We start from the raw sequence: 24943 nt of genomic DNA on the forward strand, positions 1-24943 counted from the left end.
TTGCTCTGTTGAACTCCAGGAAGAGGTACCAGGCGATCCTGCACACCAGAAGCTTTGCATGCATATGTGCCAGTTAGGTTTCGGATGTACAGTGAGGTCTCCTGCATATCACATGATGCAAGATTACTAACATTATTATCGTATTATTATCACATTGTTATCGTATGTATAGACATATCACGTGTATCAATATATCATTCCATCTCCATCCTAAAACATATTGCTAAAATGCTTTTAAAGTGGGAAGTTACATTTTATAACATTTAAGTAAAATAATGTCCATTAAAACCTTCCATCATTGGAAAAAAGAAGACAACCTATGTCTCTCATGAGTATACATTATCTAGCTTTGAAATTTAATATGTGGATTCTTCAGGCGGAACCTTCGTCCCTGGAAAACAGATGTGTCCTGCAGCACGTTACAACTCTTTGGAGGAGCATTTTCTTATTCAAGTCTGTACAGTATTGGTATACTGCTAAAACTATGCACTTAATGAAGTGTCAAGTCAGAAATGATTTATGGATCCTGGTATAGTAAATTATATGCTTATTTGTAAATATAAATTACTTCCATTATTACTAACACAAATATATGCATGAATACAGGACTACAGATAATAGAAAATTAAAGATTATGTATAATAAGTAAGTTTATGCATATATATCAGGAAGAATAATAAAAAGAAAGGAAAAAAAAAAAAACAAGCTTAAGGGATAAGTCACCTTAAATACTTCTGTTGTCGTTGAAGATTTTGTTACCTGACAGCATTACAGGTAACATCTAAGAAAAGGAGAAAACATAATTTTGACAGTTTTTGGAGGGGTAGGTTGATTATTCATATATGGTTAGGTAACTGTTTACCAGTACTTCCAGATAATTATCGGTCTTACCTTTTGTCTGTACAAATTATAAGAGCAATTCAAGGTCAAACATTTCTTTTAGAAGTGCAATTTAATACCACCGAAACTAACAGATTAATCCAAAGCAAAATATTTGAAAACCCTTTTTAACTTCTTATTTTTTACTGATTATATCTATACAGGATGGTATCCTTTTACACCATGACTGCATGGTGTTTTTAAAATAGAGTATTTTAGGTTTCATACAATTTACATAACATATACATAATTTGTAATTCTAACAAGCAGAGGTAATTTGTTCAAAAAAAATGTTTTAATTGTATGACCATTAAAGAAAAGGTGGGAAGACTTTTTTTTTTTCTTTCAGTAATGAACCCCTGCTTAAGAAAAGCTGAATAAGTAACATTTGAACTCTTCTTCCAAATTCTCTCTCTTTCAAGGAAAAAAACAAACGCATGAATTATTTCATATACACCCCCAAAAAAACACTGTAATGAAAACTGATAAAATAAACACATACACAACTTTATTTATTGAAGAATTCAACACAATAATTTCTTGTTCATTCTGTTTTGCAGTGAGGTGTTAGAAAGCAGAAGAGAGACAGAGAATAAATTACTATTTGGATAGGAATCACAGAAATTATCCCAAAATGTGGAAACAAATAGACTGTACAGTTACAAGAAGTCTGTAAGTAGCACTGCAAGTGAACTAGATTTGATTCACCGAATTCAAAATATTGGCCAGTGAAAAGAAGAAGGCAAAAGTGGGCTGTAATTTCTTCACTGAAATAAAAAGTTTTCTTGATGCCTCCAGAACAAACTCTGGCTGTCCAGTCAGACTCTCATGGGACAGAAATAATTACTGCATTCATTAGCAATGGCACACAAATATTCATACCAGCAAGTGAAGAGAAAGTGATGGTGGTCTAGAGAAAAAAAAAAAAAAACCTTATGAAGACATTCTAGGCAAGGAATTAGCTCTGGGAACAAGGATGGAGATTAGAGCAGGTCTTGGGGCTCAGGACACTAAACCTCTATGGCTGGCTAACACTGACTTGCTTTGTGAACATGTCCAGTGATTTTACTTCTCTATTCCTCACTTTCTTTGGTCTTTATATACCTGTCTTTATTACAGAAGAGTGCTAAACAGACCAAGAAGCTAAGTACAGATTTTAGGCTGAAAGATAATATACTACTGTTACTCTTTTCAAGCTCACTTCAAAGTCTTGCTAAAGGAAACTGTCTGCTGAGAAGAATTACTGAAGGACAATGTAGCTACCTGCAGGAACTTCTACTCTACAGCACTCATGTTGCTCTTAACTGTGTGAATAGCACCCATTCCTGGACTTGTGTTGTAGACGCTGAAGTCATCTTTGTGAGTGATGTGCAACTTCCAAGGGAAGATATGCTTCTCAGAGGGCTTTCTCCTGCTCTGAGACACCATGAGCTCAACGTCCTGATCAGAGAGCAGCCGGATCAGATCACCATCAAGGTCCCGGTAATTCAGAACAATGTCATCTTGGTCAAACTCCCGCCTGGTAGAAGAAAAATTGATTGATCCCAAAATCAAGGAATGCCTGGGAGGTGTTGCCTGATGAACAATATACTGGCAATCTAATTAATTCTGATAAAAGTCACATTAAGCCTTGGGTGTTTTGGCATTCTTGATACAGCTAGTACTAGAAATCATACAGCTGCATTCATGCTGTGTTGTATTTAAGCTAAGAAGCCTGTCAGAACCATCGTCAGTAACTCCATACACATAGCGTAATTACTCTGTATGATAAAATCCCCATATATATAAGTTCACTATAGTTACTCCCCAATTTTGCCTACTTATGGTTGCATTTTTTGAGGGGAGAGTAAGTTAAGGAATGGAAAAATATTGACACAGGTGTTCTATTACTAATATTTGATGTTCTAACATCTTGATGTTCAACACTAGCTTAATCTAATTCAACACTAGTTTAATGGGTGTTATAAGATACTGTCCTGCATCCTGAAGAAGTATATTAGACAAAAGATCCTTGCTTGGGAGCATGGTTCTGGTCTTAGAACAAGAAATAGAAATTTCTACCCAGCACAACTGAGTTGGAAGTATGTAGCATACGGTACTTGCTGACAATCCCACATAGCTCTTGGCCAAGACAAATTACAAATTCTTTAGAACACTTCAAAAGTGTTTCACATTCAAAACAGGGTGATGGCCAAGTAGAACGTACAAAAGCTAGGGCTGGAAGGAACTTGACAAATGTTTAAATTATATTAAATATACAACTACCTGCTTGCACTTACCTTATCAATTCCTCGAGATCGTTGAATAATGGAATGCTGCTCAGGTCCTCTTCCACTGAGATATCCCTGCAACAAGAACAAATCTAATCATTGCATATCATGAACAGAGAACTATTGGCATCTCTTCAGCAGTAACCTGGAAGACTATTTTATTATTACCTGATAGTGCTTACTGTCTCATCATGGTAATAACAGCGCACTTTATTCACTGTGTCTTCCTGCTGTGGTAAATCTTTTATGATTTTCACAAAAGCACATGGGAAAATCCCAGTGGTATCATTAACTGTTCCCTGGAAAGACAGGAAGGGTTGGAATGAAGAATGCCACACCATTTTGGCCACAAATTATACGTTCTGGAATTCAATTAATTTCCATGGAAACAACAGTATTTTTATTTATTTATTTTTGCTATATGCAAGAATATAAATTAGCTGTGGAAGTGACCTGATGCCACCTCCATAGAAAGATTATACAATTATGTAGCCAAATAAATACAAGGCATAGGAGTGAAACTGTGTGTAAAAAATGAAAGTCAGATGGTTACTAAGAAAGGCTGTGGTCTGTGAGCAAGCAGAGATATCATATCAGCAAACACACAGTATGTTTTCCTCATCCTTTTTCAGAACACTGCTGCATTTCTTATGCTCTCTGTAATCAGGCTGACGTGTGTTGTGGTATGAAGCATGAAGTATACAGCAACTCACCCTGAGGCAAGAAACCAATTAATCACTGAAATGGAGTTTCCATCTCCTTTCTGAGGCTTTTTTTTTTGTGTTCTAATCACTTCTAAAGAATTCAAAAACATTCCAGTGCAAGCAAATGCAAAAGAAAACTGAAGTCTAACAGGCTGGAAGTTTGTAAGCTAAAACCATCATGGAATGAAAAAATTTCAAATTTGGAGTCAAGGATTTATTCCTGACAGTGACACCTGATTGTGATACAGTCTCCTCTTGAAAGAAGGAGAAATATCCCAAGGACTAGGATAGCCCTTCCTGCTCATGTATTTCAAGGTATGTAAATAATTCAGTACCGCTATCACAGTCTTACCTCCAACCAGTCTTTGTTTACTCTGCTGAGAAGATAGATCAAGTCTCCCTTCTTAAAGCTGAGCTCTAGTTGATTGGTTCCAGAAAAATCAAATAGTGCCTATGGAAAGCAGCAACACAAATTATTAATTCATAGAATTATAAATGTGAATCTTTCTTTCAGTTCTGTTCTTGAGATGCACAGAGTATAAACCAGCAAGATAGTATGCACTTTGTCATCACAGATTTATTTCTGGGGCAAGGTCATATATATGACTGGAGTCTACAGTTCTCACAGTTTCTTCTCCTACTCAGCACACACAAAATTGCTTTGTGGGAGTAGTGAAAGCAATAGGATAAGCATGGCTCTGAAAGGGCTACACCTAGTAGTGGCAAGACATAGAGCACCAGAGAAATAAATACATTGAAAACATGTAAGAGAAAGTAAGCCAAGATAGCTGAAGACAATTGGCACCTTGAAAACATGACAACTTGAACTCCTGAGAATCGAAAAAATATGTATTATTTCTGGTTGCAGTGTTACAGCTTTCTGATTTGCTGCAAAATGTCACAAAGAGCCGTAAGCCTTAGAACTGGTGTGTCCTAATTCAAGAGTAACTAACCGTTCTTTTTACATCTAGTGTTCAGGCCTGTGTGCTGAACTGAGTGCTTTGAGGAAGTCTGGGAAACTCATGTGTAGTTAAAATGGAACTTAGATGCCCCCTTCAGGAAAATAAATAAATAAATAAATATTAATAATAATAAAATGGAGGTAAGCACATACTACCACCTTAACAAGATGTTCTTGAAAAATTAAAATTGCTGAGTTATCAAAAACACACATTCCCCCCTTGTCCATCAAGAACACAGCAGCCATTTAAATGCTCTTATAAAAGCAAAAACAAAAAGCTGTTCCTTATTATTCTGTGTTGAGATGGCTGTTTTGGTCTTGTCAATATCAAATTTCAGAGCCTAGTAAGGCTCTCTTTACAGTTCTCCTAGTTAAAAAAAAAAAAAAAAAAAAGAACAGCTATCATGCTAGTAGTTCATATGTCTATTTAATAGCCCTTTCAAAAACCTTTCTTTCGTCTAATGAAAAGTTTTGGTGGGTAGATTAAATATTAACAAAAGAATACATAAAACCCAAGAGATACACCTGATCCAAGAGCTGCTATCATCAGTGTAAAAACAAAACAACATCAAGGCAAATGCATGTTGTTTATTAACCTTACATGAAAATGTCACGTGTTCCAGAAAGTAAGTCTACGCTCAGACAAGTGTAGTGGTTACAAGGCAGTTCCACATGCTTAATAAAAATACAATTTACAGCAAAAGACAGGGTTATAGGCACTTTTCAGTAAAACCCTTATGTTACAGAAATTACTAAGATGCCTCATCTGCAGAGCTTTAATACATATGCTAAAGTCAATGAGACTGAAGCTTCTGCTTGCTTTAAATTCAGTTTATGGGTATCACTATGTGCATGTGGACTATTTGGCAGTGAGTTGTACATATCTTTCAATTTTGAACCTACTGTCATTCTGGCTTCACAATGGACCTCCTTCTTATTCATTTAAGGAGGAACAGAACACTTCCTTCCATCCCTTATTTAATTCCATATTGTGAAAGACAATTGGTTTCCTGTGCAGATTTCACTTTCCCTTCCTTCCCCAAGCTCTAATTAGAAAAGACATCTTGATCAAAGAGATACCAGAGCAAAACAGAATTTTCTCTCCTCTCCTGTGACAGGTTGTGCAGAGTACTCACCTCAGCCCGAGGAGTTGCCACCCGGTCCAAAACAGGCAGTTCGGGTGAAATGCTTTTACTGAAGACAAAGGAGACAACACGGAGGTATATTTGTCTTTCTAGTCATCAGAAATACTATATGATCAGTACAGCATTCACGTTTTCATTATATACAAGGCAGGCAAGCCGCAGATCACTGGAGGATCACTGCATGAGTGTGTACAGCATTGAAGTAAATAGATATAGATGCAACAGCATTGCCCTAGTTCTCTGTTTCAGTGCAGAGCAGCAGCAATCTGATGATGTCTGCTGCTGAGAACAGATGCAATTTTCAATACAGCCAGTATGCCTCTTCCACAGCATTGCTCAGTCCCTTTACTCTACCTTCTGGGCAATTCTGTTTCTGGCATTTATGGCACTCTGTTCAAAATCTGCCATCACATATACATCCAGGAATGCACACACACATGCAGGTTTTGCACAGCTTGTGATAAGTGAAAAGGAATCATGTCCATCTTTGATGTGCTGAAAGGAGAGTTAATTTCTCTGAAGGGTAATGAAGTAAAATATCTGCTTAGCAAAGAGGTGCCAGTGCTGGTATGTAGGATAGGCCCCTGTTTAGACAAAGGATAGGAACAAATTAAATATTCAGTTTCATTTAGTGTCTGAAACATCTCATTGATTCAGTGCCAAAACTCATGTTGACTTTAGTGGTGCAAGCCCGTGTCCTTAAATTTGGCCTGTATATTCTTCAGATTATAACAGATATTACCATTCAAGGATTATCAACAGATAGAGTTAAAGAGCATTTTTTTAAAAAAGCAGTCTACAATTTCTCAATTTTGAATTTTCCTTTTGATGCAAATACCAGCTATGCTTTAAAAATTTTAGATTTTTGTAAGCAAGAAATAGCATATTTTCACTCTCCCCCAGAGATGCTCATATTAGGATTTCATGGATTCACTCAGGAAACACAGTGGTGATTGTCAGCTCTCTTTTCGCACAAAACTGGACAGCATCTCTTACATCAAGCAATGCTGAAAAAAAAAAACACGTCAATCGCTTACACACGGCGTGTCCGTGGGCGAAGCCGTCTCAGTCTTCTAGGCACCTGTTCACTATCAAAATCTGAGTGGTAGAAGAACAGCCGTACCTCTTCATCCATCAACACCCAAGCGGGTAGGCAGAGTAGGTTCTGTGCCAAGAGCAAGTAGGAAACAGAGTAATAACAGTGGGAAAGATCAATTCTCTATTTATTTACAAGTACCAGATATGCATCTCTGACCTACAGGATCATGAAGGATATTCATTACTGCCAGAAATCTCCCTCCTCTCCCTTCTCACTCAGCAGGACAAGGCTGAACAGCTGACAGTTTCTCCTGTTTACTCTTGGAGTTGGCCAATGTATCGCTTCACTCTTTGTGCGCCTGATTTACTGCAGGAGTAAATTATTCCTGGCGTTTCCCTTCAGAACATGAATGACTGTGGAAAGAGGGCAGCCTTAAGTACTGGAAGACTTGACCTTTGCTTCAGACCATTACTGATTTAACATCAGGGTTTCAGTTAACCTGCACACAAAAAATTTCTCTCCTTGATGTTGCTGGCTATCTTCACCAGGGAGCAGGTATATTCAGAAGTCCATCCCGCTTTGCTAGTCTCCTACGTGCACTTGCCAAACTCCGTATTCCACGCTTACTTAACCCCGTATTCATGCAACATTCTAAGATTCACCATTTCCTCATACATCTTGGTTTTGTTTGTTTGTAAGGCTATCTATCCAGATACGAAGGCAAGGAGTCAGCGTTTGTGAACACTGTACTCCAGCAGATCCCTACAGTCTGAACAATCTGGCGACTAGGACTGCAGATTGTCCCACAGTGCGGACACTGTGTCTTCCAGAAAAATGGTACAGAGAGAAGCAGATACCCAGGGCTACATCAGTAATATGTCTCTCAGCTGATTGCAAGGGGTAGTTTTCTACAGTGCTCAGTGCAATCTCTACCCCCAGGAAGGAAGCTTTACCTTCATGTAGACATTTAGGATAGGAATCCTGTTCTCTGCAATTTCTTTTTTGGCCCCAACATAAACCTTCCCTAGAAAACATTAAACCAGTGAAAGTTATTAAAGAAAAAATAAGAGGCTGTCACAGAAATGAAGCAATCGAAAGTAGGATCTCCAAGAAAATAGGTATTATCTGAAGGATTTTAGCGTTCTAAATGAATTTTACCACATGTGAAGCTTGACTTCTCCACCTTCCACTGCTGGGAACTAATTCCTGTCACAGCTAGAAATCCTGTGTACTTCCATACAATGCACTCCTCTTAAGGACGGCCTGGGACTGACAAAGCTACTAATCACACAGATTTGGTACTTGCAGCTTACCTGGCAATATGGGGAGTGTGCAGGTAAAAGGGCTGTTTTTGCTCTCTGCCCCATATCTCTCCTCTAGTTTGGTGTGCAGGGCATAGAACTGACGATAGCGTCGGAAAATCAGGTATCTGCCACCACTTTTAATCTTTACTTCAATGACAAACAACTGAAACAGAGAAGGGGGACTCAGGCTGACATTCAGACTTATGAATACTTACAAGAAGAAAATGAGGCATACAGTAGGCAGTGCTCCAGTGGTGGGAAAGTTATTTTAGGGGCAACATGAAAAGCAATGCTTCAGTTAAGCATCTGCACAGTCAAGTACTAGAAAATAACAAGTTAGCACCAGACAGTGTGGTATATGTATGGGTCCAGCTTTCCCATGGATCACGTCCCTGTGGCTGCTTTCTATCACCTGATCTTAAAAGAAAACCTGGAATGACTAGATGTTACTTTGTGCTTACATACCTTCCCTCAGAGAGGAGCAAAACGTATTAAGGAGGTAAATATAAATACTGCCATTTGAAATAGAATGAAGTCACTAAAGAATTAAAGCCAATATTTTGTATAGTAGGATGCTTTGAACATCCATATCTATAGACAGAAGTCTAAATGAGTTGATTTTCAGACAAGAAAGCATTCATACTTCTCTTTGACTTTTAAGTACACAATTTTAGAAATTATGGTCAATGTAATCTGACCAAAAGTAAAACCATATTAATAATAATAAAAATAAAAATAAAAAACTTAGTCATTTCACTTCTAATGATCTCCCTCCAACTCTGATAGTATTTGTTATCTCTCACCAAAATTGTTTTGCCCTAAAGTAGCCCCTGATTTCCAGGCACTGAACTCTTATTCATGTTGCAGCCATATCCTTTGGAAACATAAAGGCAGAGTAACAAAACTTCGCTACATTCCAAAATAAAACCTGCATACTTCAGTGGGAAGCTTTTATGAGCAAAGTCTCCAGCAAAAGAAGCATAGTCTGTAGAAGCTGGACTGAGCTGGGTTCATCCAAAGCCCCTCTTCAGAAAATCTCATATTGCTTTTCCCTTCTATTCCCTTCCTGTGTGCTTTTAGATGACTCATTGTAAGATCTAAATATGATATCAAAGACACACTACCTTTTGTGGAAATGGCAACATCCTAACTTGACAGTACCATAGAAAAATTAAGCTACCCTCTTTGAATTCCCTTTCCCACTCTCTTCACCAAGCTTATAGCACTCTAACAGGAAATAAATCAGAAGTTAGTTAAGAATTTAGAAACCAAGCAATATTAGAGGAAACCTCTGTCAGGTTTCACCAAGTAAAATAAATGTTTAGACTAAGTTTGTGATAAACTAACCTCCATTTCTGAAAAGTTAAGCACTGAGAAGCTTTCAGCATGGAACTACTCGTTACAAAAAGCAGCTACACCAATTTAATTGCATCTTGCTTTCCACAACCAAACCAGTTACAGATGAGAGCATATAAAGGCAAGATAAGTCTCCTTTCTTACATAATAATTAGTAAAGCCTTTCTTTTCTTCTATATCTGCAATATTGGCTGAAACAGGTACATCATCTGGAAGCTGGTCAAAATCACTGTGAAGCAAAACCAAAAGATTTAAGTTACTCATACTGTTAGCCTTTGGAGATATCTATGCCATACATAACAAAGATTAGGTGGCAACATCACGTTTCTAGTGTCAAAACCAAGAGAAACCCATGGTGTCCTTCTCTTCCTTTGTGGGATGCTGAGTTCTGTAAATTCAGCACAAGTCAGCAACCTTTGTGGGAACTCAATGAGCCTGAAAAACAGCCCTACTGCTGCTGGGCTTGCTGGAGTAGCAGGACTACAAAACAAAAGTTTGAGCTGGTAAGCCTTTCCTGATATATGTGATCAACCATTTATGCATTCTTAATCCTTCCTACAGCATCTAGTAGGCTTACAATTACAACTTGGTAGTACTATTTCTTATTCTTAAGAAGCTTTTTATATACCGTGATTTATGCTGTTACTATTACTGTATTACATTAGGGAATAGGAAACAGATCTGAGAAAAGAGCTTGTTGTGTTACATGCTGTAGAAACTGACAGCATAAAGGCAATTCGTACAAATGTTATATTTTATGTGTAAAATGCATACGATGTAGTTTGTAAATATAAAATAAGAAACAACAGAAGGATAAACACAAACAGAAAAAAGCAAAGAAACAAAGATATAATATTGTTCTATATCATAACTAATGGTTCCTGCACCAGCTGTCAAAATGTTGCCAAGTTTTCTTGTAAACTTCACAGTAAGGTAGACCTTAAAGTTGTTTTGGAGAAAGAAGGAATAGCCTAGCAAATATTTACAAGTAGACTTTCCAGCCACAACAGATAACCTGAAAGAAGCACAAAGATACAAGTTTGAAAACATCAAAAGTGCATGGAGGAACACATGAAAGTGGGCAGTGTTAGAATGAGCTTTTCAGATTCTTAAAAGTGAATATGAACAGGTTGCATTTGAAGGAAAAGAGAAGGGAGGATCCCTGAAGGAACACCAAAAGAGAAGCCATATGACCAGGCTCTCACATTTCTTGTCTGCATTGTCCATGCAATAAAACAGCATGGATTGGCAGATGCGTTTTCCTCAGGGACCTCCTCCTTGGCACAATATCTTTGACAAACAGAAGACATTCACCTTTGCTTCAATCTTATGTCATGTTAGAGTGCTACTTATATTAACATTCAAGTAAGAAGGATCAAGAATAAGACAGAGAGAAAAAGAAACTGCAAAAAGGATCCACTAAGGAATGCCAAGCTGAAGTAATGTTACATTTTTATGATCCTACAAAAAAAACACAGCAGTTGGCTTAATTTATTCTGCTATAAGAATATCCCAAGCAGGGGTTTCCACGAAGTGTAGCCTATCAGAAGGGCTGAAGTAATGATGTAAAGTCTTGCAATCACTTGTTCTAGGAGGAGAATAGCATGAATCAGCACCACCCACAATACCCTAAATACCACCACTTACTGTGAAGTGGGATGTGGTTATGGAGATCAAGAAATACAACTAGTCATATCACAAACACTGATAACAAACAAAAAAAAAAAGCGAGAGGGAATCTGTTGGCAGCTATAGAGGACAACGACTCACTATTGTCCTACGTGGTGAATATTGCCCAGAAAAGATGAAAGAAAATCCACTCCAACTTAACAAATGTTCTGCTCCACGCTAAGAAACCTAATAGTCTGGAAGCTATGATAAGAAGCAGCCTGTTAGAACCATCAAAATTAAATGCACAGATCGTAGCAGTTCCATGGAGGCTTGTGGGAGGAGGGACAGACATATTACCTCTTTTCTCGCAGCTGTCGGGGAAGAGACATGCTTTTCAGCTTCCTAAATCCAGATGGCTAAGCTCTGTTCCTCTGCTTCTTAGGCAGTTCTTGACTGAATGGGATGAGCCTGGTCAAAGCATTTCTCCCTGTGTGAATCAAGACTCCTCTGCAAGGCCTCAGAGATCTTTTTTTCCGATGTTTCAGTGTCAGTTTCTTCTGTACTTCCCCACCCCCAAGAAATTGAGGAAGTACTAAAAAAAAAAGTCATAAAGAAAGGCTGTTTTGTGATGTCTGTCATGTATCGAAACTGCCACAGTTGAGAAACCAAAGGTCCAACAAAAAGCAGAAACTGTGAGCCATTGTCTGCCCCTGCAGAGAAATATTTGCCTCCGGAAAGCCAGTATGAGTGGACTCATCAAATTCTGTTTACCCCAGCTGTAATGACTCCAAATACACATCTACACTAACAATGCTTGTAAGCTAGGATGAATACCTCTGATCTCTTCTTAAGCCTTTGTGATTCCCAAGGATCCTCCCTTCCATGGACCAAAAGCCAGGAGTTGGAGCTAAAGAATAAATTTTCATTAGGGAACAGAAAGGATGGTCAGGAAATTCAACATTGTCAATCACATGGATACCAGGAAACCAGGTACAGGAGGTTAGGAAGTTAGTTCTGAAGGATGTAACAGTACAAGTAAAACATGAGTCCTTCAAAGAGCAGAGATCTTCTCAGTTTCATATGCTCCAAACAATCCACATTTGCCACCCCCAAAGACAAGGTGGCTCACCCAAGGAGAATCCTAACTGCTCTGCCCTGTACTCAAAGGGTAGTGATATAGCACTTGTGTAACATCAGTTGAAAGTCTTTCAAGAAGAATATAAAAGGAATAAAGTGACAAGGAAACCATCATTTCCTAACACTGCGGATAAGTTGCAGCATATCTCATCCACTTTAGTCAAAAAGCTGTCATGTGCAGTATCTTTGTCTCCACATTTCCGTCTTTAACTCTCTTCCGTTTTCATGTTTGGTACATATTTCATTCCTTCTAATCCTTCTGCTGTCAAGCACCAAAAAAAAAATCTTATCTGAATGGAGCAAAAGTCAACCAGCATCCTTCACCATAAAATTCTATTGACAATTGTAATCATCAGACTTAAGAGTAAACTTCATTTTACTGCATTTTAATGAAGTAAATTCTTCACCCATCTTTTTCCTGTGGAGAATGGAAGGCATTACAGAATTTGAGAGGGAGTACAGTGTCTCTTGATCAAAGAGAACAGAAGTCACAAAATTCTGTACTGTATTTTCTGAGTGATTTGCTACTCTGTGCTATCCATGAAGATTTAGCAGAGTAGTTTTAAGATGGTGATGTTTTATATAAGTATCTCCCTAGATCTTCACACTCCGCTGTGTTTTTCATTTTCTTTATGAGGCCTGCTAAATGGTCAGTTCTCATGTAACCTGAAGGCAGACTCATTATTCTCTTTCCTTTGCCTTGAATGAGTGTGACCATAACAAAGTTTTCTAACTGCAATCTTCTTGCTTTCTCTTGACATTCGGAAAGAAATAATAAAAGATCATCTTCACCAGAACTCTTAATCACAAGATCAGTATATATGAACTCATTAAAATTCAGAGGGGCCCTCCTGGTGTGCAAAAAGATTATGGAAGGCAGAAGAACCAGGTAAACTTTAACAGAAGAGCAAAAGGTGGGAGTAATGCTTTTAAGATCACTATTCGTATTAGATGGATATCATAGTTTTGACAAGAAAATCATAAAAAGGATATCCTAATCTTTTCAAATCTCTTGGAAGATAACCTAGATATGATGCAGATACATCTGTTAAGAGACAGTGCAAAAATACTTTCCCAGTGTTTATTTCTCTTTCCAAGACATGGTTTTCAAAGAACAGGTTGATAGACAACCTCATAGATAAATTGTCTATGCAACTGCTTTGCTGTAGGCTGAGTAAAAGACATAAATTGATTGAAGTTCTTCGATCGCACTTCTGTTTACTAGAGATTGTAACCAGTAATAACACTGTTCTGATAGAATAATGGTAAACTTGCTGTGAAAGTTCCTGATTCTGCAAATATTTTCTTGTTCTGAACTAAAACATGTCAAAGATCTTGTTTTCTGAACAAAAGGCAGATTACCACCTCAGAAGACTGGATAGCTGATTTACCCATGTGTAAGAGAAAATAGGCATCCAGGTGCAAGAAATACTAATTAATTAATTAATTATGGGAGACTACTAAGAAAATCCTCAGATGACTGAATTACGAGCTTGTGCTGACATAATTACATATTTTTTCCCAGTTCAGCACCTACTATATTATTTTGGCTGTGCATGCCTGTGAACTGTGGAATTGTGGTCTTCTGTCTGATGTACATGTTGTTAGAATATAATTCTAGAAGGATACATAAACACCTTGGAAGTCCAAGTTTATCACCTATAACCAAACACCCAGAACAAACATGGAATATGGGGAGGTAGTTCCAAATCACTAAAGATACATGAACCACTAATCAAAGGAACATAATAAAATTCCTCAGCTGAATCAATTCTGATGACAGCAATACATACCACGTCTACTAGAGCAGCAGCTACTGTATAATTTTGACTGTGCACACCACTAAGCTCTAGAAAAATAACTTCTGTCTGATGTACCCATTCCTAGAAAAGTACTGCATAATTACATTCAATCACTAGTCACAGAGTGAATTTGTTAAGTAACTGAATAAAATGAACAAGAATAATATTGCTAAAAGATGTCTGGTCTCATCACGTAATAATCTGTAAATGAAAGTATATTGCACTTAACACTGCAAGGGAGCTGAATATCAAACAGAAACACAAGCAGCAGAGTTGGCTTGCACAACACTTTCATTAACCTACTGTTTTCAGAGGATATGTGGAATATTTGTTTCTGTAGTACATGCAGCATTAGCTGTTGAATGTCTTTTCTTCTGTGGTTGCCTAATGCTGAGCTGTAACTGATCACACTGATTTGGGAAAAAGTGATTTGGAGTTATATTCCGTTTTCCATTCATATTACACACCTATACAGATTTTGCTTTTATGGCTACCATCAGCTTTACAGAAGGCTTCGATATACATTCACAATATTTTCAAATACAGTCATGCTTAAACTCCATATCATGTTAGCACATTAATATTGAATTATGTCTCTGCAAAACTTTTTAATAAAAGTTACATAAAATAAGCTACTCATGTCTGCCTTGTAATTGTCAATGTTCTTTTGCAGGTAGTGTTACAAAATCCTTAAGAGATAGCTGGTACAGTGGCAAGTAACAAGATTCTCTTTCTTGAGTATATGCTTTGAAGACAGATGAAAACAAACCCATCATAAACCAAACCAAACCAAACAAAAATGTTGTTGAAGTTGTCCTATCTTTCTGAACTTCTTGAAAAGAAACAAAGAGATGATAAGTTGATCTGATTGTTTTTATATTCTTCACCAGGTAATGGCTCAAACCATATTAGCTGAGTGCACAGATACTCTCCCTGTCACACTTTGAGTTGGGAGGGGAAAAAAAGCACGGGATTATGGATAAGTAGAACTTCGAAAATTTGCCTTGATTTAAAGCTGGATGCAGTTTCTGTGACTGCTTGTTAGGGGTGAAAAGTAACTGGTAGGAATTTGCAGAAAAGGACTATGATCATGCGCTGCTGACATAAACACAACTACACAATCTATCCTGAACGAAAAAAAATTTAAAGGTCAGCATCTACCACTCTTCCCTGACAGTGAATGTAATCATGTCATTTATATAATAAATTAGTACTCAACATGAATGGGTTTTACAGAGCCAAAAACTAAAGAAACAGTAGCCTTCTTTTTAAACTGAATTTTCCTTGGAATATCAAATTAAATCCTACAACTAAATCTCTTCTTTGCACCTTAATTGTTTGAATAAAACCACTCATGAAGGAATGAGTATTTCAAGACAAAAAAAGAACCCCCCCAAAATGAGGTTTTTGTTTAGTCTTTCTCAGCTACTTGCACTCAACATTATCATTCTGGGTGTTGTTAGTTCAGAGTGCTATAGCCAGATCTTCACGGCTTTTCTTATGCAGAGCAGTATCACACGCAATATTGTGGTCTTCCTCTCTATGGAAAACAACTCTGCCTTTACTATAAATATTTAAAAAGATGCAACATTTCTCTTGGATATAGCATGACCACTTGAGATAAAAAGAATTTGAGTAAGTCTTACCATAACAATAGTAATTTCTTAATGAGCAATGGGGTTTTTTGCTCTTGCAGAGCTCAGTTGGATACTCATGCCCAAGACTAGGATAAGTTAGAGAAATGGAAGCTCGGAGAGAGCAACAGAACATTTCTTTAACCAGCTAGCATATGATTTCCAGGATAAAAGAGGCAAAGAAGGAAGAAAGAGGGCAGACACTGTCACTGCTACTGTGTATGATAGTTGTGAGCTGGAGGTGGACCAATATAGAATAGCTAACTACCAGCTTCAAAGCCTGGTAACCAGCTATTGCAGACACAGAAGCAGAATGGCTCCATTTGAGAACCTCTTAGAGAATTGTATGCCTACAACCATTCCTCCAAAACCTTAAAACATATTTCCAAGTGCACAGCAGCAGTGACCCTTTGTGGCAGGAGATTCTCTGTGGTTTAGACTCCTAATCTCTAGATAGTCAGAAATCTGTCAGTCACAGTTATTGCTATTCAAGGCAAAGAAAATTCTGCTTCATCTGTTTCACAGGTTCAAAGACCTGTCAAAATTACTCAAAATTTTTTTTCACTGAACTTTCCCAAATCTCAAAACAGGGTTAGGATTTGCTAAAATTTGTGCGGAGCGACATTCAAACCATCCTACACTGTTCCTAATAATTTCCCCATCCATTTGATGAAATCCTGTGAACAAATTCCTCTGACTTAATTTAGAAACCTTAGATAAGTTCTTTTAGTTAAGTGGAAGTTCTCTGAATAGACAATGAAGAGAAACCGGCACCTCTGGTCAGTAAATCAGACCTCAAGTGGGCCAACTCCACCTCTAAAGGTTTTATCTGTCTCCTTGGACTATACATGAATCATAAAGTAGCTACATTCCTGATTTGGTCACCTCAGGTTCCTAAGGCTAGGAATATAAAACTGTGCCTTACTATGGACCTAGTTATTACTGGTATAGAGGTGCCTTCCCATTAGGGACTCAGTTATATTTGGATATGCACTTTTACACTGGTATAATTGTCTTTACCCTAGGGGAGTTGTACTACTTTAGCAACACTGATATAGTCAAGGAAGCACAATTTTCTGGTGCAGACATATCCAGTTTGCTTATTACAGAGAGTTTAAGGCTCATTTACTAATGATTCATAAACTGGGACAATATCCCCTAATAAAACTGGGGGGCAAGGGGATTGGAGATTAAGATAGAAAGGCGAGTGGAAAATGTAGAGGAAATAAACATCAGAATGCTGTGAATTTCAAAGTTCTGCTCTGCCAGTATTCCTCATAGTGTACACTTACAGCCTGCCTCACCTGCTGCCTCACCTGCTGCCATTAACTCAGCCTTTATTCCTTGAAAGATAAACCTGCAGACTGGGTCCAGCAGTAACTGTACAAATAAGTAATCTGATCGCAAACCAGCTGCCAGTCTGTCCATTTCTAGTGCGAAGTTTGTGTGCCTCACACCTCAACAGGCAGAAACCTGCCTTGTAACATAAAGCTGGGTCTAAATAAGAGAGCTCTCAATTAACTATGTTCAGGTCAGCCACTGGCTTGCTATGTGATTCCTTAATTCCTCAACATTGCCATCTGCAAAATGGGATTGACAATATAACTTTTTTTTATTTTATTTTTTAATAGGGAGATAGTGAGGAAAGAAAAAGGCTCAATAGAGCAATAACTCTCTGGGAAAGTCAGGTGAAAAGTGATAAATTACATATATCATCCTTAGCAACCCACCTGCACTCAAAATCACCTACAGTTCAAATCGAAAATATAAGAAAATAAAAATATGCCGGTAATGTATGCTCTGATGCCAGGCCTTAGAACTTATTCCCAATCCATTACAAAAGAATGTAGTTGCTAAACTATCACATATCTTAAACAGCAGAAGCCAATGGGCCTGCCCTACTACTGAAAAGGAGAACAAGAAAATTAAATGAAGAATAGCTTTCTGTCCAAGAATGCTATCTAATCTGGGAATGCATCACCCTAGTTGTGGATTGCTTCAATAATTTGAGGCCAACAAAAGTAATGGGGGACTTCGAAGCTGTGATCACACAGTGATGTATCTTATTATATTCCCTGTCCACACATAATCCTGCTCTTTCCTGCACCACAGGAAGGCACATATGAGGCTGTGCTGCAAAATACATCAGCTGACTGATCCAGCTGTTAAAATTCTTTTTAAACCACAGAACAATTTCCAAGCCCAGCTCACAGTACAGACATCAATATAGAGAACAAATGGGGAAGGATGCATCAAACCAGCATTGCTGCCAGATAACTCTGTCTTATGAAAACACATTCTGACTACAGAGTGAATGTGTATGTGTACATGTACATCTCCAAACAATCAGGCAAGTGTACACTTACGTCTCTTGGCAATTCATCTCTACATACAGATGGCAATGCAGTCTCCAACACATGTGCTTCAGGGCAACCTAGGACTGGCACAGCAAGGATTTTCCTGTTTTTATGATGTAAGGAAGGAGCCAAAACACACCCTTGGCTGTGACCTTTTCTGTAATAGTTTTTTCTGAATGACATATCTGCTACTAAGTTAGTATCTGAAGAATCCAGCCCTTGAATAGCTGTGTCTCTCTGCTATAGTGCCTTTGCCCTCTCTGCCAGTCCTTTACTTAATTTTCCAGACTTCACTACAAACAGCTTGTGGAATCCACTATAAAATTTGAATGTAATGCCACCACAGTGTGTTTCTCACTGGGAATCAGACCACAGAAGCGTGGAAAAGAGGGCAGAAAACTGTATGTCAATAATACATCTTCATGAGTAAAGAGGGATTTCCTTGTGAAAAGACACAAAGAAGACATTTTGAGATAAAAGGAGAAAGAGCAAGCGGGAAAAAGGATGAAAAAAATTCAAACTATCTTATTATTAAGACATAAAATACAATTCCTATCTAAACAATTTTATTCCAAGCTAGCTGGTTAGGACACCCTCAGATAAGTCTGCTGCAACCCAGTCAGAAGTGGAGGGGGATTGACGTCCTGTGCCAGTTCGTTCCGTTCCACCTCTCGCCTCTGAGTTCTGCTGAATGTGACATTTTTCCCTGGCGCCTAATACACAGATCTTTGCTGCTAATTTTATGCACAGAGCTCTCATGCTGTGTAATTTGAGGCCAGAGTCTCCTCCAACAGCCTGCCAGCCAGAGTACGCACCCTCCAACATTCTTTCTGCTGCAGAGAAATGGGGAAAGGCAGGTGGAAATGAGCCAAACAAGCAACAAGCTTCTAAACTTCTCAGAGGTGTTTAGCTGATTTTTGGCTCTCAGATCTACCAGGGATCTTTCTTCAGCTCTCCCTGTGCTGTTTGTCAACAGTCTAGTCCAGTGGATCTGACAGCAGTTACAAAGATTCACTGAACTCAGGGCTCTCACTTCTCCCCTTTTTTCCCATATTAGATTCTGTCTGGCTGCTGTAATACTAAATCAGGCTGCTGGCCGCAAGGCTGTTTTAATATTACAGTGATACAGAATAAGAAGTGATTACTGTAAGATCATAATGAAGGTTTTGAAAGTGAAGATGGTATCTCTTTTTCTGCACCTTAGTTGATATCTCTGCATCTCAAAGACAAATTCTCTACTATACAAGGTTCTAACAAAATGAGAATGGTCAAATAACCTTTAAAGCCTGGCCTGATCATACTCAAAAGGGGATTGTACTGGATGTGTTCCCATTAACTGACTAGAAAATCTTCTGTGCCAGATACCCCGTCATGCTTCCAGCTAGCTGGACCAACTTTTGCTGAAGCTTTTTAGTGGAATCATCACCTCCCACAGTAGAGAAAGTATTGAATTAGATACATTTTCAATACTACTTACTTCTACCCTGGTGCTGATAATGCCAGAAGGAGAATACCCCATACCACTGTCTTCTCCCAACTCCATTTTTTCTTTCTCTTGACTGTATCAACCAATAGACACGTATGGGAACTACACGTTAAAATGAACAAAGAAACTAAAGAACTAAACAAACAAACAAAAAGCCACCTTTGATAACAGAGTTATATCAATAACTTAACTGAAAACACTTTATGCCAGAACAAAATAAACTTCTTTGGATGGCATGATATCAACCTCACTAATGCTTCTTTTGGTATAATTACATTGAACAGCAGTATTAACTACAGACCTGATCTTAAGAAGGGAAAAAAAAAATATCTCAGACCTGTACAGCAGATCTGCACAGCAAGTACTATTATGGCCCAGAGATCTAGCCCTAGCTGAGATTAAATAAAATCTTTCTTGAGAATTTTAGTAGAGTTATTTACTGGTGTTCAGCTGCAATAGAACATAATGAGCTTTGATGTCCAGACAATTTTCTTTGCAGTTCATCTCAGCATGAAATATGTGCCTACGTAGAGAGAACAAAGGAGGAAAGACCAGGAAGAGAAACATAGTCCTTTATTCCGTATCTAGGATGTGAGATAAACAAAAGATAAGGCAAAGAAGTAATCTAATTCCTTATATTATTCTAGTATAGCTGTCATGTTCACTGAAGAAAAAGAAGAAAGATACAGGCAATGGAAAGTGGGCAGAAAGAGGAACATAAATTAGTAAAGGGAATAAATTGGGATGTGTAAGAACAACCAAAGGTAAGGAAGGATTGGGAAGAATCCATCCCTCCTTTGAAGACATGCATTGCATTTCCAAACTTGACCCACATGTGTCTGACTATCTAATTTATGAGAGGCATGAAGCTGACCAGCCAGCAGGCTGACCATAAATTACTTCTCTTAGATAAGACAGGATGATTTACATTAGGAGAGGGGAAGAGAAAACTAAGGAATAAGAACCATGCCCCTTGCCCTCCTTGTTTGGCCGCTGCCTGAGATATACTCTGTTGGCCTCTACAAATCTACAGGTATCCTGAGGTGATTATACTTCTTGCCAAGATCTGTCTGTTATAAAAACTAATAGATCAGAGCCTTTTTCTACTGCCTGACAGCATGGATGCACAGAGCAACTACACTTTCAGCTCCATGTTACCAGCAATTTTGCTGACCAGGCTTTAGTCAAGTCCTTTCATTTTCCCCTTCTTTCATATACCTTTCTTGCTTATCTTATTTCTCTCAATATATGAACCTTTTTTTTTCTTGTTTTATTTTATTATTCTCTGTATAGAAGGTGTATTGAGAGACCTAGCAGGCATCAGAACTCCAATCTGCATGGTCTGCTGCAGACACAGTGCAAGACCATCCCTGACCCAAAGAGAGACTCTAAAAACAGTTTTGAATTATGTTCTCATTCTGTTGCTTTTGATCTGCTTGTTGCCATTCTTCTTACTGTTCTCCATTTTGATTTCTGACATTTTCTTTATATACCTTACTGGAGAAAGACTATTTTAAGAGGAGTACTGTTAGAGAAAAAGAATCATTATGAGGGCATTTGGCTAGCTGACAAAAAAGGATTTGCCAGGACCAGGGGATGTTAAAGGCAGCTGCATGGACTGTACCTGTAGGAAATGCCTGCACTTGTGTTTGTTTGGTTTAGCATTTTCCTGAGGTATTAAGATCTATATCTTGTTTCCTACCTGACTTTTGATTAAAGTACTTTTTTGCAGTATCCACTTGATATACTGGAGGGCAGGGCTGCCATTCAAATGGACCTTGGCAAGCTAGAGAAATAGGCCAACAGTAAAATCATGAAATTCAGCAAATGTAAAGTTCTGCACCTAGGTTAGAAGGAGTGTGGGGATGGGTTGGCTAAGTAGCCAAAATGGGACCTGAAAGGTCCTGATGGAGAACAAGCTGAACATGAGTAGGTCATGGGAAATTAATTTTCTTCTCTAGTAAATGCTTATAGTGCTCTCCTGGAATACTATTGCTAGTTTTCAAGCCCCCAGAACAAGAGAAATATTGACAACCTGGATAGAAAGCTGCTTGAAACTGGAGGAGGAGGGGAAGACAGCCACCACGAAAATGAATAGTGACTAAACTTACGCGCTGCACAAGCACTAGACCTGCACTAGTCTCATTAGCAATAAATGTAGTTCTTCAGTTATTCTTTTGTCTTAGAAGTTTGGTTCCCATTTCTTTGTTCTTGTTAGTGCTGAGACCTTTAGAGCTTAAGATACTTACTTTTATTAAAAGATACTTACTTTTATTAAAAAATAAAATAATTTATATAAACTTAGTATGCCTGTCTATATATCTGGCATGATGGAAAAAAGGATAAAGAAAAATGTATACAACTCGAAACTGAACTCTTACAGCCATTGACTAGCAACCAATCAGAAAGGCTGCAGAGTTTTACAAATATAAGTGGTTCAGACAACAAGAATCAGATAAGGTTAACACTTTCACCACATAACTAAATAAGTCTAATTAGTATTTCAGAGACCTCATTTAAAAATCGCGTATAATTTTGTTCTCAGCTGCAGAACCCACTGTTCACATGTTTGAATGGCAGACATAATACTTACCAGTCCACCTATGTCACAATGTAACTATACTAAGAGTTTATGAACATCAGAAAATTTTACACGGAAAAATATTTAGTTTCTCCCACTCTTAAATTTCTCTCTTGATTCCTCAAAGCAGACCTGTAATCCTGCTCTGGATACTTTCTTTCCAATAGTTCCTTAATCCATATGTTGTAGAAAAAAAATGAATTCAGAATGCATTTGCCTGCTTTGGCAATATAGTTCACATACTTACTCCTTCTGATGATTGTCTTATGCTTCAAAGCCTACCAGATTTAGCTAGGCTAACACCAGATACTCTACTTTTACATATAATCCTTTTTCAAATCTCAATAAACTCTTTGTTGAAATAATAGCCATCCAGCTGCTAAACCCACAAGATAATTAAACATTGTGTGAAGGGACATTTCTTTTTTCAGCAGATTTAATTTTTATCAAATGATTACTCCATCTTAATTTAAATAATAATTATTCAAATACTTTTTTTTTTTAACCTTTTCTCACCTAAGTCCTTTCCTGGGCCCTAGGACAATGGAACAACTTGAAATGTAACTGATATAGCAAAAGAAGTGGGGAAAGGCAAGAAATGGTTACTGAAGGTTCTCATTTAGGCCCTAGATCTGGCTTCAGAGGGACTATTCATAGTTAAAAAGTAAAACATATGCATAAGGTTGAGCAAGATCGTAGTGTCTTTGGCACAAGAATTATTTCTTGCTATGAGATATGTAAGTGCAATACTTATGAAAGGCCCTAGTTACAGCTGAATCTACAAAAACTGACGCAGTATAAAAACAAATGAGAAAGAAGCATCTAGGAAAAGAAACTTCTGGCCTTTTATAATAAATCTATTCTTCAAATAAATATCTGACTGAGTTTTCTTGGATTGATTTAGTCTGAGTCTGCATTTTTGACTGTATGTGTAAAATTTTGGTCAAAACATCTACTTTACTATCCACAGTGTTACGATCAGGTAGTCATGGTTAAGAATTCACGTTTGAATTAATGCTGCCACACAAGTGCAAAGACCTTATCTTAAACATGACAGTCTACACAAAAGACGTAACAGGCAAAAGAAGTTAAAAACAGCTTTTTTTTTTTCCACTTTTTTTTTTCTTTTTTTCCTGGAGTAACAAATTATCTAGAACTACAGAAGAATATTTGCTACATGCAATTGATCCAATCAGGATATCCCTTGGCTTTGCAAAAGAAACAACGCTCTTAAATATTTACACCTTTGGATTTCTTCCTCCAAGCATCTGTATCTGCAAAAATCCCTTCTCTCCTTAAAATGAACTACTTATTTCTGTAAGCTGTTACTGTATGGTGTGCCACCATTTTAAGGGAGACTTTTAGCAGATGTTTTTGTTTTGCTTTCTCATCCTCAGGCTCCTTTTAAGGAGCTATTAGACTTTTAGGTTCCCTAATCCCCCAACTAAATTTATCAGCAGTTGATTGCAGCCAAGAGTTAAGCTAAATTAAACTTTGAAATCTCTGTACAATGTATCAGATGCACTTCTGGTAGGGGAGGTGGAGTAGAAAGCTCCAAATGTTCTACTTACGAAGAGACATGAGAACCATGTTTTTCTCTCATCATTTCTCGAAGCTTCCTCAGATTTGTCAAGATCACCACAATTTCCCTGATTTTATAAAAGCAAGAAATGAATTACTGAAACAACTTGTCATTTACCTCTGTGTCATGTGTGTGCATGTTACACATGCCTAATTTTTTGCAGATGTACACATTTTCCTCTACAAGCGTGTACATCATCTTTCAAAAAGGTATGTGTACACGCTTAGGTTAAGGCTGCATGCATGCTTGAGACATTTGTTACAACCCACACACGTGCCAAACATGTATTTATCTATGTGTGTGTGTTTATGTATCTGTTCCCCAGTCCTTGTCCTCACCCAATCAATCATTCCCTTGCTTGTTCTCTTACTCACACTCTTAAGTATTTATCAGAACCGATACCCCGCCTGCTCTCTTTCCTGCTCTTATGATGAATAGTAAAATACAGTCTTAAATACTTTGCATGTCAACATCAATACTTGGTTAGTTTTCATGACAAGACATCACATTCCCCTATTATTGCAGAACTTTTCACTTCTATGGTACCTCCATGAGAAGCGGGATTATTAAGTATCCTTACAAGAACAAAATCCAACAAAACATAGAAAAGGACAAAAGGACTTACTCTTTCTAAGAAAATAAAAAAGTATATAGAAAAAAATTGAATCCTTAAGAGGAATTGGCATAAGACAGTGATTTTTCACCTGTAAGACTAATTGTGATCTAAACTATCAGTAATTTTCATAAGTCACCAATATCTAACAAGAGATCAGTACCAACATAGACTGACAGTCTCAATCAAATTCATAACAAAGTGTTCCTCTCTCCACAAAGTAATTATTCAGTGCTACTAATTGATCCCTATCTCACTGCAATTTCTGTAAAAATCTCTAGAAGTCTAGAAGAGAGGCCTGGTCAAATCTCCACTAAAAATACCAAAAAGAGTTCCAGTGACAACCGTGAAAGACGGCTCAGGTCCAAAAAAGAAATTTGAATAGATACTACAGCTCTTTAGATGTAAAAGCAATTCTTGCACACCAGGTAACAATATACTGATTCAATAAAGACAAACTTCATATCCAAAAACTTCATAGC

The 24943-nt window shown here is 37.7% G+C and overlaps 1 protein-coding gene and 1 long non-coding RNA gene across 2 annotated transcripts in view; both read right to left on the bottom strand.

The window, feature by feature from the left end:
• Window positions 1–1365: 1365 nt before the first annotated feature.
• NCF4 (neutrophil cytosolic factor 4) lies at window positions 1366–11861 on the bottom strand. Its single transcript, XM_080577036.1, has 10 exons — window positions 11627–11861; window positions 9803–9887; window positions 8312–8465; window positions 7952–8022; window positions 6997–7124; window positions 5951–6008; window positions 4206–4304; window positions 3318–3448; window positions 3159–3224; window positions 1366–2398 (listed from the first exon to the last, which is right to left on the bottom strand). The coding sequence occupies exons 1-10, from the start codon at window positions 11656–11658 to the stop codon at window positions 2155–2157; spliced, it is 1068 nt and encodes a 355-aa protein (XP_080433162.1). The 5' UTR covers window positions 11659–11861; the 3' UTR covers window positions 1366–2154.
• Window positions 11862–11867: 6 nt separating this feature from the next.
• Window positions 11868–24943, bottom strand: part of LOC308188282 — a 42362-nt gene continuing 29286 nt past the window's right edge. The window contains exon 7 of the long non-coding RNA XR_013945323.1: window positions 11868–23915. This is a non-coding gene — a long non-coding RNA (uncharacterized lncRNA). The remainder of the gene's footprint in view (window positions 23916–24943) is intronic.

This window comes from Anser brachyrhynchus, assembly GCF_964034855.1.
Source record: "Anser brachyrhynchus genome assembly, chromosome: 1".
In the NCBI taxonomy this organism is placed as follows: domain Eukaryota; kingdom Metazoa; phylum Chordata; class Aves; order Anseriformes; family Anatidae; genus Anser; species Anser brachyrhynchus.